Source organism: Schistocerca cancellata, chromosome 8 (genome assembly GCF_023864275.1).
Source record: "Schistocerca cancellata isolate TAMUIC-IGC-003103 chromosome 8, iqSchCanc2.1, whole genome shotgun sequence".
NCBI lineage: Eukaryota > Metazoa > Arthropoda > Insecta > Orthoptera > Acrididae > Schistocerca > Schistocerca cancellata.
In genome coordinates this window covers 239,665,886-239,682,895 of record NC_064633.1, presented here as the reverse complement: position 1 = coordinate 239,682,895, position 17,010 = coordinate 239,665,886, and the positions used below count along the sequence as shown (strand labels likewise).

At 42.2% G+C, this 17,010-nt stretch overlaps 1 protein-coding gene across 3 annotated transcripts in view; it reads right to left on the bottom strand.

The window, feature by feature from the left end:
• LOC126094863 (myrosinase 1-like) overlaps positions 1–14,765 on the bottom strand; it is an 89,387-nt gene extending 74,622 nt beyond the window's left edge. For all 3 annotated transcript variants that reach the window (XM_049909495.1, XM_049909492.1, XM_049909494.1), the window contains exons 1-7: positions 14,626–14,765; positions 14,278–14,411; positions 11,549–11,683; positions 8,924–9,046; positions 8,665–8,845; positions 2,013–2,107; positions 1,701–1,848 (exon numbers count right to left, since the gene is read on the bottom strand). In XM_049909495.1, the coding sequence (XP_049765452.1) occupies positions 1,701–1,848; positions 2,013–2,107; positions 8,665–8,845; positions 8,924–9,046; positions 11,549–11,683; positions 14,278–14,411; positions 14,626–14,761 (952 nt within the window). In that variant the 5' untranslated portion in view covers positions 14,762–14,765. The remainder of the gene's footprint in view (positions 1–1,700; positions 1,849–2,012; positions 2,108–8,664; positions 8,846–8,923; positions 9,047–11,548; positions 11,684–14,277; positions 14,412–14,625) is intronic.
• Positions 14,766–17,010: the final 2,245 nt, after the last annotated feature.

Genomic DNA, 17,010 nt, shown 5'->3' with positions numbered 1-17,010 from the left:
GGGAGTATGTTTCGCAGACGTTCAGTAAACTCTCATGCAGTTAATCGGTAAGGAGGTTGATAAGGACCTATTAAGCAGTCATTGACTGGTTAATAGGCCGTACACATTCCCGTATGTTCAGTGTAAATCAGTCTTCAAGGAGTCCAAATTCACGAGGAGAAATACACGGCGCCTTCTGTAATTTCTGTAATTGATAGGAATGAAGCTGCTTTTCCCGCATTACTTGCTACACAGTGCGCAGTTTTCTGTTAAGGTGTTACATGCAGTGTTCATTCCGATCTCCTCGTTATCTCATCCATTTGAACAGTTAATTTTTCTTTAGAATGAGGACTCTTATGCTTATTCCTTGTCTTACACTCTTGGCTGCGTAGGCAAGAGTAACACTGAATAGTTCAAATGTTGAGGAATAATATTTTCGTCATACACATAGGGTGATCATGAAGCTTTAATCATCATTTCGAAAACAGTCAGGTCGTGAAAATAGTTTTGCGTTTGTTTTCAGGTGAGTGTCTGCACCTCAGATACACACTGTAAGCCGGCCGCTGTGGCAGAGTGGTTCCAGGCGCTTCAGTTCGGAACCAAGCTGCTGCTACGATCGCCGTCCCAATTCCGCCTATGGGAAGGATGTGTGTGTTGTCCTTAGTTTAGTTAGGTTCAAGTAGTTCTATGTCTAGGGAATTCATGACACCACTTGTTAACTCCCATAGTGCATAGAGCCATTTGAAACCTTTTTACGCACTGTAATCACCATGGTACAATACAGCAGCTCCCCACTACAGGAGACAAAGCAAAATTTCGCTGCCTATTGAAAAACATTTGAAGGAGAACATTGGTGGAACATTCCACATCGAGTTGAAGGAACTTTATGGTAATTATGCACCTTTATATGACACAGTCCCCTTGTGAGAGAGATGTATGTAATACAGCGAGACTACAGGGAAATATTACACATTGTGCTACATTTATAATGGGACATAAAATCTATTCGCTTTTACTATAAATATTCAGCTATCAGAGCCCTACTGAAGTATATGCCCGCAGAGCGTCAGCAGTTGTCAGTTATTTCTAAACTACTTTATTTGCTGCCATATTCACAATTTTTTTAATCAGCTGAGACCAGTTTTAACATTTACTTCTTCCACAGATAGCCTGTCCTCATACTTTCCCTTGAAGTTAATGATACGTCTCGGGAGTTCATATTTCTTAAACGATCGGCAATGTCAAAAGGCAGTTGCCATATACGTGTACTCATAGTATTGAAACTGGTTACACAGACGAAAATTGACTCCCCACAATGAAGCTGACTGCAAATAAAAATACATTGGCCAGTGAAATAATACAAAAATGGGATTTTCTTAATATCTCAAGAAGAATGATAGGGTTGAAAACATATGGCCATTACAATCAGTACTTTTGTAGCCTTCTAAACCTCTAGTTTCACCCTTGTGGTTGACAGATTGCAGGACGATACTAGCAAGATGAATGTCTAGTGGGACGAAACCCAGCATCCATTGTCGCTCACTTTCGCGTTGTGACGTGTTTCACTTATAAAATATCGTTAGAACTGACGAATCTATGATGAACTAACATATGCGAAGAGCTATTTACATCACATTCATGTAGTGGCAGTATTCAGTAAAGTTACGCCCCCAGTTGTTGAAACGCAATGTATTTCCACAGCTAACAACTTGGTTACTCACCCCTAATGTACTCGATCTCCTCTTGTGTGAATGTTGGTAGCCTTGATCGGGGTCGTCCTTCAGCCGCGCTATTGGCGTCCACTTGCTGTCGTACCACAGCCGGATAATCCCCATCCTGACTGTAGATAGGGTGTGCGAACATACCCATCTGTAATATGCATTTACACGTTAGTTTTCTCTCAATCATCAATGTCCTACATATATACCTTTTACTTCAGGTGATTACTATACGTTACACCCTCTAAGAAATCAAAATTACACTGAAAAGTTACAGGAGATACAACTGGTTGATGTCAGAGCTGCAATACCCACCACAAATTGCCGTGCTCTATCCGCTGCTTCTGCATCCTCTGTCGAGTTAGTCTCTGGTTCAGGCCAGTCCATATTAAGTGTAATTCCCACGCTACCTGCAAAGTATATCAAAACATCCATGTACATACAAATTAGATCATGGTACTAAAGGTCATTGTGTATTGTTATTAAACTGGTGCACAAAATAATACTGATGGATCACAAAGTATAAATTCATTTTATCCAAAGTTCTCCGATATCAGACATATCCTCTTTTCTAGCATGGAAATAATCTTGTGTACTTCTTTTCATAGATAACAACACTTTTATTTCTTTGTATGAAATTATTGTGGAGTAAGTGAAAATAAGAATTTTATTTATTTTTTGTAAACTGAGGGAATATGGCTTATTTACGTTAATTTCGTAATTTAGAAGAGCAAATGAAGCCACCATTGATATTCATGCCCACAACTACGTATTCAAATGGCCCTTTTAAAAATAAAAATTCAAAACGTAGAAGATAAATAGTTTAGACAAGAAGAGAATAGAAGCTTTCGAAATGTGGTGCTACAGAAGAATGCTGAAGATTAGATGGGTAGATCACATAACTAACTAGGAGGTACTGAATAGAATTGTGGAGAAGAGAAATTTGTGGCACAACTTGACTAAAAGAAGGGATCGCGTGGTAGGACATCTGAGGCATCAAGGGATCACCAAGTTAGTATTGCAGGACAGCGTAAACTCAGCATACATTGTAGCTCATCCCTAATGTACTCGATCTCCTCTTGTGTAGATCGTAGATGGAGACCAAGAGATGAATACACTAAACAGATTCAGAAGGATGTAGGTTGCAGTAAGTACATCTACATCTACATCTACATTTATATTCCGCAAGCCACCCAACGGTGTGTGGCGGAGGGCACTTTACGTGCTACTGTCATTACCTCCGTTTCCTGTTCCAGTCGCGTATGGTTCGCGGGAAGGACGACTGTCTGAAAGCCTCCGTGCGCGCTCTAATCCCTCTAATTTTACATTCGTGATCTGTTCGGGAGGTATAAGTAGGGGGAAGCAATATATTCGATACCTCATCCAGAAACGCACCCTCACGAAACCTGGCGAGCAAGCTACACCGCGATGCAGAGCGCCTCTCTTGCAGAGTCTGCCACTTGAGTTTCTTAAACATCTCCGTAACGCTATCACGGTTACCAAATAACCCTGTGACGAAACGCGCCGCTCTTCTTTGGATCTTCTCTATCTCCTCCGTCAACCCGATCTGGTACGGATCCCACACTGATGCGCGATACTCAAGTATAGGTCGATCGAGTGTTTTGTAAGCCAACTCCTTAATTGATGGACTACATTTTCTAAGGACTCTCCCAATGAATCTCAACCTGGTACCCGCCTTACCAACAATTAATTTTATATGATCATTCCACTGCAAATCGTTCCGCACGCATACTCCCAGATATTTTACAGAAGTAACTGCTACCAGTGTTTGTTCCGCTATCATATAATTATACAATAAAGGATCCTTCTTTCTATGTATTTGCAATACATTACATTTGTCTATGTTAAGGGTCAGATGCCACTCCCTGCACCAAGTGCCTATCCGCTGCAGCTCTTCCTGCATTTCGCTACAATTTTCTAATGCTGCAACTTCTCTGTATACTACAGCATCATCCGCGAAAAGCCGCATGGAACTTCCGACACTATCTATTAGGTCATTTATATATATTGTGAAAAGCAAAGGTCCCATAAGACTCCCCTGTGGCACGCCAGAGGTTACTTTAACGTCTGTAGACGTCTCTCCATTGTTAACAACATGCTGTGTTCTGTTTGCTTAAAACTCTTCAATCCAGTCACACAGCTGGTCTGATATTCCGTAGGCTCTTACTTTGTTTATCAGGCGACAGTGCGGAACTGTATCGAACGCCTTTCGGAAGACAAGAAAAATAGCATCTACCTGGGAGCCTGTATCTAATATTTTCTGGGTCTCATGAACAAATAAAGCGAGTTGGGTCTTACACGATCGCTGTTTCCGGAATCCATGTTGATTCCTACATAGTAGATTCTGGGTTTCCAAAAACGACATGATACTCGAGCAAAAAACATGTTCTAAAATTCTACAACAGATCGACGTCAGAGATATAGGTCTATAGTTTAGCGCATCTGCTCTGGGAGATGAAGAAGCTTGCACAGGATAGAGTAGATGGAGAGCTGCATCAAACTAGTCTCTGGACTGAGGACCAGAACAACAACAACAACAACAAATTCAAAAACTAAAGATACTTAAAACATTCAGTTTCCTTTACAACATGTAGAATAAAAGGACCTTTCACCTTTTTACAATTTCAAGACTGAAAGTGCATGCAGCGAATTCTAATGCTCGTAAGAAACAGTTTACTGGTTGTAAAGTACTGTTGTTTTCGCGAAATTATTTACACTGTCGTTCACGGTTTGGAGAATGAAACTTGCGTCATGTACAAAACGACGGAAATTTGCAACGATTTGACAACATTTCAACGAGATTCAAACTCGTTCCATACATACGTAGTACATCCACATTGCGAACAGCGTTTTGCTTCCAAGCTGCTAGATATCGATTGAACCATTGCGGAACTTTTTCTATAATTCTAAAATATCCTAAGTATAACATGAATATTCTTAAGCAAAATAAAATATCTAATGGCTTCTGATTATCTGCTAACCCTGCAAGTTTGTCACACAGAAAGGAAAGAGGACACGTGAAGAGAAAGCAGGTACATAATTGTCTCTTCCACTCGTGACATACTTATACATGTACTAATCTCACTGAAATATAGTACGCTGGGGTTCACAAGTCTGTTTCGTCTTTCATCATATTGTTGAAGATGGCAACGCTACGTACTGTAAAATAAACTTGTAAAGTGGGCGGGTGGCGGAATGGGATAACATATCAAGTGAACTCTGAAAAATTCCTAGTGCATGCATATTCACCAAAATGACTCGTTGTTATTCAGGAAGGAAGATACTGCTAGCCATTATTAGTTTTTTCTCCAGTTGCAGCTTTCTATTTCTTCTCTTTGTCCTTCCACTGTGGAAACGCAAACTGCGTGTAATTATAATATCTTCCTGCTGATTATTTCGTCCTTTGAATTCCCACTACCTACATTTACTACAACATAGCCCAGTACACACATCAACGACTAAGCTAGAGGTAGCTTTTGTGTTATAAAACAGCTCTTCAGCGCCATGGAAAATGGAAATGGCTGAAATAATTCCCATATTGTGGAACTTCATACAGGTCCACAGTGTAACACTCAAGCACAGAAAGTGTAACACTTGGACATCATCGCACTTTATGATGGCAATATCCTGACTGAACGACCCTCGAGGAAGTTGAAGGTACTGCCCGTTTCTTACTTTGTCAGGGGTGGCGTGATTACCATGATTCGCCGTAAATTAGAGTCAGATGTTGACTGCTGTGAGCACCACTTTGTTGGTAACATGGGTCGTCATAGATTCTCACGAACGGTAACAGCCTGTAGGCAACCGATAATGCAGCAGCTCTTTCGCAGATTTCTTTCTGGACCTCTACAGTTGAACAGTAGCCATCCTTCATCACTAGTGGACACGTCGAAAAAAGGAGTATAATGACCACCAGTGTTTATATACTAAGTCGACTGGACTCACGAGTCGTGGAACACATCTGACACAGGATTATGACAGAGCATGGGTTTTTCATATATTACGTCGGCGATTAATGCTAAAATTGCGCAATTCAGGCAGTTAACAAATTTATTGGAAAGTGAAAATGTTTTGATTGTATTAATATGCTTTCAGATACGCTCGCCAATGCCTCTTGTCACCAGTGAAAACCTACTGGCCCATCCTGTGCGTCTTTTCACAGCACTCCAGAGGCCACGGGCATCAGGTTGCAACTGTAGGACCAAAATTATTTGTTAAATGACACTTCACACCTGTAATCAGACTTTTAAACTTGGAACACACGCAAACTGTTCATCACCCACGATAAAGCGTCTGTTCACTTCCATTCTACGAGTATTGCGGCAGGCGAAACAACGTGTATCCAATGCTGGCTACCTGCTCCTTGTTACCTGAGGCTTAACAAAGACATACGTGGCAACGCTCTAACGACATGTGATACACATTAGGTAACAAGTAGTTTTAGTCACAGTAAGGTGGGGCCGTAATGGAAATGGGGTCGAGCGAGATGTGTACTCCTTAAACCCAGCCCCGACCAGTCGCCTTAACACGAAGGCAGCAGTTGAGCAGTAATTGGCCGGAGTGATTCTCCAACACTTTCACTGTCTGGAGCAGTCCATTTCAAAATACATCGCTGCCGCTGTCAGGACAAAGCAAATTTATAAAAGATGACTGTAATTCAGTTGATAATGCATATGCACCGTCTTCAAGCACGGTCATCCCCTGTACAATGACTCTTCCATCCATGATTTGCGTTGTTTTGAGGAGCCAAAACAATGCGACTACCTGCTTAATGGCATATTGGTACACCTATTTAATGCGTTACAGCAGCTATTGTAGTTGTCATGGAATTAATGCGTCTTCCAAAGTTTTCGAGAGATGTGTAGCACCCAATGTCTACACACAGGTCACACAGAGTCTGTAAATTACGATCTCGTAGTTTGTGGGTGTGGAGCTAAAACCAGACAGTATCAGAGGTGAGTTCCATCTGGTTTGGATGAGGCTAATTTGCAGGCCAAGATATAAATGTGAGCTCACTATAATGCTTCTCAAACAACGGTTTCACGGTTCTGGTCTTGGAAGCGATCCTCACAAATGTTTACATAGTCCACACCTTTCGTGGTACTCCCGCATATTGGACGGAAGCGCAGGGGAAACGCTCGCCCACCAGTCCGTGGGCGTGATGTGGTGCATGTTTTGTACAGCCTTTCACCTGTTTCACGACATATGAGACACAAACATCGACCTAGAGTAGGAAGAAAGGTTATTCATCCGACCAGGTGATATGTTTTCATTAGTCCACATTTCAATCTTGATGACCGAGCAACCACTAGCAGTCGTAATAGACGATGTCACTAGGCCAACACTGGAACCCATGGGGTTCTTCTGTTCTGGAGCCCTATTTTCAACAATGCACTCCAACCGTTTTTCCCTGATACACTTGAACTTACTCCAATATCAAGTCTGCCGCAGATTGCCGTCCACCAAGGTATACGGAACTGAAAAGTATGTTATGTCACATTCGTGGGAAGACATACAAAACCTTGTCGCCTGCTCGGTGTTTCACAGTTCTTCAATCTTTTTCCACGACAATTGCACCATTTCCTTCTGTCTCCAGACGCGATGCCATAGTAATCAGCTCCTTGTCAAAGTCACATATGTTAGCGCATTTCTCCACTTTCAAACAGTATCATCGGTAAACTGATTCCTCAATCATCGCTGCTTCGCTTAAATTATCGGTCCATAAGTATCTTCATTTAATGTACGGAGAGTCCCACCTTCGTCCTTATGACGGCTTGAACTCTCCTCTCCGGGGACACTTTTATTGATGTGTGTGGATGGCAGCTCACTCTTCTTCAAAACCCGAGTCAGGGAAGATACTGCTGGATACCATGGTATGGTGCAAAGTAAATTTTCTAACTCATCACATATTGGGTTCAGGTGATAACTTTGGGCGGGCCACTACATTTCAAGAATGTTGTTGTCCACGAACCACAGATGCTGCTTAATGACACGTTTCATTGTCATGCTGATACGGTCACCGCTTCCGAACAGTTCTTTTACTGTAAGGAGTACATAATGCTGTGTTCGCTAAAGCACAACGGCGGAACCACAGGCTAACCACTAGAAACACCCGCATCGGTACTTTACCGTTAGTATTACAAATCATGGCATGTAATGTTTTCCAGGTATTCGCCAAATTGAAATCCTTCCATCTGATTCCACTGTTCATCGCTCCTAGTTACTTGTTTACAGTCACCCTCCATCAGGTGGCGTAACTCTTTGCACCACTTAAAAAGTCGCTTAGCATTGGCTACAGAGATACACGATTACGAGGAACTGTTATACTACTGTACCATATTTTAAACTTTCTGCGCTTAGGTACTGTGCTAGTCGGACTGCTGGAAACACTTTGGAACTCATGAGTGATTAATTCCACTGATTTCATGCAATTTTTTACAACAACCCTCCGCAGTGTTACGATTCATGTCCATCCGTATAAGATTTCTCCTGTGGTTTTTCGTACGTGGTTCCATTTCACAATCACATCACCATCATTTGTCATGGGCAACTTTAGAAAGGTTGACGTATTCCTGACTGATTCAGTGCCTAGATGATATCGAACGCCTGCTCTAGCTTCGAAGCCACTGAGCTCTCCATATCTACCGATTCTGCGGTTATTGCTTCTCTACTGAAAATGCAATACTCCTCGCCTACTTTTATACTGGCCCGTGTGACTCTCTCGTGGCATGTGGTGCTCAGTTACGTATTACATAGGACTGTCCGGATACTTTTCATCAGATATTGTACACGCTTACCCTATCACGTCATTTTCCGCAACAGCACGAAGCCCCATTAAGTATCGCGGTGGACTGTAGTCACTGGCTCGTCATACGTATTTACCTACTGTTTTTACCTACAGTTATATGTATCAAAAGTGACTTTCATGCTGTCCCACGGCACTGACCGTTCTGTGTGGCTCTGAACTCCTCATCGTACAGGTGCCAGACCCTGGCGTGAGCTTTGATGACGGTATGTGTCGACAGGTAGTCGCCGATGCCCGGAGCTGGTTGAGCGGGTGCGACCCCCAACATAGCGTAGCCCATCGTGAACTGATGTGGCTCGTTGAATGTGATCCACCATTTCACCTGTGGAACAATAGACCGTCAATTATGCTGCCAGGTAAAGTGATTGTAAAACGAGGCTAGAAGTGCACTGGAACTTACCCTATCTCCGAAGTTTTGGAAGAGTAACCTGGCGTATTCAACGAAGTAGTCGACCAGCAGTTCGTTGGGCCAGCCTCCGATGTACTGCAGTGCTTGAGGCAGGTCCCAGTGGTACATTGTCACCTACAGACGGCATACAACAATTTCAAACTTCATGAAACGATGTAGAGAACGTATGTTTTTGTGAAGTAATTAGATTCACGTAATTCTGTCAAACAAGAACGATGGTAGTTCTTTGACGATATCTGTAAAAAGTTTGTAGCTGGTGGTTTGGAGATATTGATGGTTCCTATGTGATGTAATAGTAACGTCGAATGAATTATCTTTGATAAGAAACGGTTTTGTCCTCGTTCTACATATGAGGTTTTTATCTTCATTGGAATTTATAGGAATGTAAATCCGTAATCACTGCAGAACGTAGGAATGTATACACATGTAAACAGGCAAGGATGCAAGGAATTTAATAAATTGCGGATAAACATTACCTGATATGCGGAATAAGTTTTCACATCTCGTAAGGTTTGTACAAGATATTTATAGCTGGCAGGAATGATAGACTTGCGCTAGACCGATTCAAATGTGGCTTTATTTGTTCACACTTTAACTGCTCTGAACGTGTTTACGCGCGCCACCAGTCATTCGACGTGGTACTATGAACGTGTCTACCACGAGCCAGTGGAGATCAAGGGACTCTTATGCCAAACTCCTCAGGAAATATCCCTGAGCAGGGACCAAAATTTTGTAGGTGCATTTGTATACAGAAAAGCTTGTAAGCATGTTGCAGAGTAGGTTGTGGTGAGAAATGAATTAACGAAAAAAATAAGATGCGTTGCCCTGTTTCCGAGGTAATTAGCACAGAAGTTAGACAGTCAGGTTGTTGGGCACGCGAATTCAATCGAATCGCCACTGACGATGTCGTCAAACGTGGTTTTCGTGTGATTTCCTAAAACAGAGAGAGAGAGAGAGAGAGAGAGAGCGATAGAAACATTGGACTTGGAACGATAGTAAGAATCGAACCAGAGCCGAAAGCTGAGCAGTCTCGTGCGCTATCAACTACGATATGAGAACAACGGATATGCGCCGGGCTGTTCAGGTTTGCGCACGATATTCTAACTGGCTATCTTTAATGCTAGTTAACTCTGAAATGAAATGGAGCAACGTAGTGATCTTTTTGTAACAATTACTTCTCAGCGAAACCTACCCTGCAACACCCTTACATTCTTTTCAGCCTGTTGCTGACCACCATGCATATTGCTGGAATTTTCTGTATCTCTACATATTATGAACTTAAGTTCCCCATGTCACTTCCGTTTTTATGTTACCGGTTAATATGAGGAACCACTGCTGGGATTGTGATGGTTTTTCCACTGATACATAGACTGATTGACGAGGGAGGTTTTTGCATAACAATTGTTACAGCTTCGCTAGGAAAGTCATCCTGTCGTAGATACTAGGCAGTACCCATACAAATCCGAGGCCAGTAGTCAGTCACTTGTAATATTTTTTCCTGATTCATTTGTATGACTATTTACCACCACACATCTCATGATAGACTTTTAAAAAAAGCAGTAAATGGGATGAGTTTACTCAAATTCCCGAATAGTACGTACGGACAATCTGTTATGATTGTTTTTTCCGCTCTGGAATTGTCTTGAAACTAGTCATGAACAATATTCATTCGGATTCTTTGGGCACAATACTGTAACTCTGGCATTCCATGCTATCATACGAAAATATGCACATTCACAGAAATTACTTTTCTAATATCACTCTCACTGACGCAGTGGACCATCTAGGTACCGCTTTCTTCGGTGGTTGCTGGCGACAACTGTTTTCTGTTAACCCACATGGAACGCTCACTTACAGGGAAAGTAAAGTACAGTCGCACGGTTGAATTTCTCACTATCCCCTTTCTGTTCTCCTTGGTCTCTACGCCCACTATGCCGTCAAAGACACGCATGACTGACTCGTTTCTCGGAGTATTTTGTAAGCAATTTCCGTCAATTTCACCCATGTTGTAGTTGTTGTGGTCTTCAATCCTGGGACTGGTTTGATGCAGCTCTCCATGCTACTCTATTCTGGGCAAGCCTCTTCATCTGGTAGTACCTACTACAACCTACATCCTTCTGAATCTGCTTAGTGTATTCACCTCTTGGTCTCCCTCTACGATTTTTACCATCCACGCTGCCCTCCAATACTAAATTGGTAACCCCTTGATGCCTCAGAACATGTCCTACCAACCGATCACTTCCTCTAGTCATTGAGCCAGTGAATGTGGGGTGTGCTTTTCATCTCGTATAATACCATGAAATCAATGAAAATTAGCGTTTATTAGTCATTTTTACAAAATAGGTGACTGACTATGAACTATGGCCATTTACCTTGTGAGCTAGACAGCCTGACAGGAAAATCAATTTCGATCTCATTTGTTATAAGACGTTGTGGAAAATTAGCCAGTAGTTCCGCCTTAACTTTGACATAACTGTAAAGAATCAGTGCTACTTCTTTTTTTTTCGTCTCAGGATCAGTTGTAATTACACTATATGCCGCTTATTAGTGTTTGAAAATGGAAGAGAGGTTCACTGCATAAGAAACAGTGCTCGAAAATTATCATTCTCCACTTACCAGAGGCTGAATTCCGTTGGCGAGCAACGCGTCGATAAGGTTGTTGTAGTAGTCGATACCAGCTTGGTTAATGACGTCAAGGTCCCCGTTAGGCAACACACGTGACCAGGCGATCGAAAATCGATAGATGTCCGCCTGTTCGAAACGGAGTATTAATGGTTGCAAAGAAGTGTCAGGGGATTGACAACTGATACTTCATTATTAAATCATGTATTACCGCAGAACTCACTAAGGCATATATAAAATTGTAAAGAACCGGTTAAACCAGAATAACAAAAGAATAAGTAATGTGCCGGAGAATGGTTACACATGGATAATAATTTTGCCGTTTGTTGACTAAAAGGCCAGCCAGAGTGGCCAGGCGGTTCTAGGCGCTACGGTCTGGAACCAAGCGACCGCTACGGTCGCAGGTTCGAATCCCGCTTCGGGTATGGATGTTTGTGATGTCCTTAGGTTAGTTAGGTTTAAGTAGTTCTATGGTCTAGGGGACTGATGACCTCAGAAGTTAAGTCCCATCGCGCTCAGAGCCATTTGAACCACATTTTTGTTGACTAATCCAAGAAATTAAAAGAAAATGGTTCAAATGATTCTGAGCACTATGGGACTCAACTGCTGTGGTCATTAGTCCCCTAGAACTTAGAACTAGTTAAACCTAACTAACCTAAGGACATCACAAACATCCATGCCCGAGGCAGGATTCGAACCTGCGACCGTAGCGGTCTTGCGGATCCAGGCTGCAGCGCCTATAACCGCACGGCCACTTCGGCCGGCAAGCCAAGAAATTGAGAACATTTAAGTTAAAATGGCTCTGAGCACTATGGGACTTAACTTCAGAGGTCATCAGTCCACTAGAACTTAGAACTACTTAAACCTAACTAACCTAAGGACTGCACACACATCCATGCCCGAGGCAGGATTCGAACCTGCGACCGTAGCGATCGCGCGGTTCCAGACAGTAGCGCCTAGAGCCGCTCTGCCACTCCGGCCGGCACATTTCAGATAAAACCACAGAGCCCTTTTGTGGTCACAGACAACATTTACTCAAGTGACCCTGAAAATTGTTTATCATTCTGGAAATATATAAGAACCATGAACAGAGATTTGGAGACAGACAGTGATACAAACGAAGAATGCGATAAGGTTCAAATTCAAATGGCTCTGAGCACTATGGGACACTGAGGTCATCAGTCCCCTAGGATTCAGAAATACTTAAAACTAACTAACCTATGGACATCGCACACATCCATGCCCGAGGCAGGACTCGAACCTGCGACAGTAGCGGTCGCACGGTTCCAGAATGTAGCGCCTAGACCCGCTCGGCCACTCCGGCCGGCAAGCGATAAGGAAGCTTGTGTGACATGGACGAATGGTACCTCCTAATTATTAAATGAATGCTTTTATTCGACAGTGGAGACCGAAAATTAATGACTGCGCACACACCTCAGAGAGTAATGCATTACTATTATTACTCGCCACTCTTCTTACAAGGAACCCCTGGTAAGAAAACCGGAACTAAATTAGTGAAATATAGTCACTGGAAATAAACATTCAAAACGAGTAACTTGTTAATTTTTTTAAAGTAAAATTCCATGGTTTCGAATATGAATAGCTAATTATAATTTGTTTCTTCTGGAAGTTTTTTTTTAACTTTATGAGATCCTGCTATAGCAGCTCTTCTGGTTCACAACATTGCCAACGTAAGCTCGTACGCTCTCTCGACAATATGGAAACGAGTAGACTACGTGGCACCATTCCATTTCCCCGACTACCTTGTCTTCCATTCCATAACAATCCACAGTAACACGATAATACCAATATACTCCACAAGCACTCATCACTTCCTCTAACACAAAAACCAACTCATATCCGACCCACGGGGAAATAGAGGAATATTGTATATTTGTATATCAGCACCCAACATAAACATCTCTGAAAGTTTCGGGAGAAGGGAAATATGGCGCACTGGTTAAAGCATTAATTCACAAAAGCGACGCGAGGGTTTCTGATCCAGTTTTCATAACACTTTTCCATAGTTTCCCAGAATAGAGTGATTTGACGACAATTTTATGTTTCGAAAGTACGCGACGAAACTTCATGGCCATCCTATCTGTTTCAATACTTATTTCCATGGATATTTACGTAGTTGGGGTTGGGTTGTTTGGGAAAGACCAGACAGTGAGGTCATCAGTCTCATCGGATTAGGGAAGAACGGGGAAGGAAGTCGGCCGTGCCCTTTCAAAGGAACCATCCCGGCATTTGCCTGGAGCGATTTAGGGAAATCACGGAAAACCTAAATCAGGATGGCCGGACGCGGGATTGAACCGTCGTCCTCCCGAATGCGAGTCCAGTGTGCATTTACGTAGTCGTTGACGACAATCTTCTCTCCTCTTGTTTTCATTTTAAGGAAAGTATTTTACTTTGTTGTACTCGTACGCTGTCTACTACAGCGTAAAAGCTGTAACTGCTTCTGGAATGTACGTAATATTTTATTTTCGTACACAAACTGCATGCTGAGAAAAATCAATTCCCGACAGAGCGCTACATGAATCTGAAACAGGTAGCACAATTTCTGTAGATACGGAATACTTTGTACTGTACTAATAATCAGTAACTCAGTCACCAGTTTTATTTTATCTCGAATAAAATCAGGAGACAATATCTTGAGGACAAACGGGGTGTTGCAATCTGCAAAAAAAGTTTATATGCTTGTCATTAGAAACTGTACTTACATTGAGCGTTTTCAGCATCTCCACATCTTGCAGGTACTGATGGTAAGAATCGCAGGCGACGTCCCCGTTGTCTTCTCCTATCATGTATTCCGGATAGTTGTGGAACATGTAGTCTTGAATGCTCTCTCCCTTGCCTGTACAGAGATGCAAGAACGTCACAATAAATAGTATACCCTATTAACTATTGTCATGGAAGTATATTATTGACTTGGACAAGCAACAGTAAGGAACGTACTGAACGCACACGTTATTATAAACGCTAAACGTAACGACACGTTTTCAAATAGATAGTTTTCTTTTACACTTTTTTAAATTGCCTAGGAATACACTTAATGCTTCTGAACCCACCATCTTCATTCCAGGCACCTTCGACCTGATACGCGGCTGTTGCCGCTCCAAACATGAAGTCATCCGGGAATCGGTTAGTGGCATTCTGTGCAGAAGCAACGGCCAACACAGCCGTAAAGGTGATCAGCAGCCTCATCGTTGGGAGTTCCAGAGCCTTTGTACGACATGCTCCAAGCTCTACGTATATATATAGTGTAGTTAGGCTATAATTTCGTAAGTTGTTTGTAAATCTGGAAATAGATAAAATCAGTTAATTTTCTTTTATCGTCCGTTAATCAGCATGTTTCTATAAGGATAGCGCCTGTTCTTACCGATATTATCGGAAAGGTACCGAAGTACCTTGTTGAGCATTACACAGTGATATCAGCACAGGTTTTCTTATCAGTTATGTTTAATTTATTCTCGTCTAGATAATGCGGGAGTCAGGTCATTAGCAATGTTGATACTGAGAAAACGAAAGGTCATGACTCAGTACCTGTAAATAAATGATTCATTGCTTAGCTAAATAATAATTCCTAATTGAAAAGGAAATAACTGTTTATGGTTTTGGAAAAATTGTATCCGTTGACAAAATTCTGTGAACAGGCAATTTCCTAATAAATGAGGAGTAATTATATTTCATAAATTGATAACTCGTGCAGTAATATTTTAATTGTAAAATTCTCTAACAAAGAATGTTAAATCCACAGGTATTAGAAAAATGGTTATATAAAGAGTACTCAAGTGAAAATCTAACACCCGGAACAACCGGATCATGGAATGGATTGAAAGGCGTAATCGTGCTACGAGATCTACCTACTACATCTACATCCATACTCCGCAAGCAACCTAACGGTGTGTGGCGGAGGGTACCTTGAGTACCTCTATCGGTTCTCCCTTCTATTCCAGTCTCGTATTGTTCGTGGAAAGAAGGATTGTCTGTATGCTTCTGTGTGGGCTCTAATCTCTCTGATTTTATCCTCATGGTCTTTTCGCGAGATATACGTAGGAGGGAGCAATATACTGCTGGACTCTTCGGTGAAGGTATGTTCTCGAAACTTTAACAAAAGCCCGTACCGAGCTACTGAGCGTCTCTCCTGCAGAGTATTCCACTGGAGTTTATCTATCATCTCCGTAACGCTTTCGAGATTACTAAATGATCCTGTAACGAAGCGTGCTGCTCTCCGTTGGATCTTCTCTATCTCTTCTATCAACCCTATCTGGTACGGATCCCATACCGCTGAGCAGTATTCAATCAGTGGGCGAACAAGCGTACTGTAACCTACTTCCTTTGTTTTCGGATTGTATTTCCTTAGGATTCTTCCAATGAATCTCAGTCTGGCATCTGCTTTACCAACGCTCAACTTTATACGATCATTCCATTTTAAATTACTCCTAATGCGTACTCCCAGATAATTTATGGATTTAACTGCTTCCAGTTGCTGACTTGCTATTTTGTAGCTAAATGATAAGGGATCTATCTTTCTCCGTATTCGCAGCACATTAGACTTGTCTACATTGAGATTGAATTGCCATTCCCTGCATCATGCGTCAATTCGGCAGATCCTCCTGCATTTCAGAACAATTTTCCATGTTACAACTTCTCGATACACCACAGCATCATCTGCAAAAGCCTCAGTGAACTTCCGATGTCATCCACCAGGTCATTTATGTATATTGCGAACAGCAACGGTCCCATGACACTCCCCTGTGGCACACCTGAAATCAATCACTCCCCTGTGGCACACCTGAAATCACTCTTACTTTGGAAGACTTCTCTCCATTGAGAATGATATTATGCGTTCTGTTATCTAGGAACTCCTCAATCCAATCACACAATTGGTCTGATAGTCCATATGCTCTTACTTTGTTCATTAAACGACTGTGGGGAACTGTATCGAACGCCTTGCGGAAGTCAAGAAACATGGCATCTACCTGTGAACCCGTGTCTATGGCCCTCTGAGTCTCGTGGACGAATAGCGCGAGCTGGGTTTCACACGACCGTCTTTTTCGAAACCCATGCTGATTCCTACAGAGTAGATTTCTAGTCTCCAGGGAAGTCATTATACTCGAACATAATATTTGTTCCAAAATTCTACAACTGATCGACGTTAGAGATATAGGTCTATAGTTCTGCACATCTGTTCGACGTCCCTTCTTGAAAACGGGGGTGACCTGTGCCCTTTTCCAACCCTTTGGAACGCTACGCTCTTCTAGAGACCTACGGTACACCGCTGCAAGAAGGGGGCCAAGTTCCTTCGCGTACTCTGTAAAATAGAACCGGTATCCCATTAGGTCCAGCGGCCTTTTTTGAGCGATTTTAATTGTTTCTCTATCCCTGTGTCGTCTATTTAGATATCTACCATTTTGTCATCTGTGCGACATTCTAGAGAAGGAACTACAGTG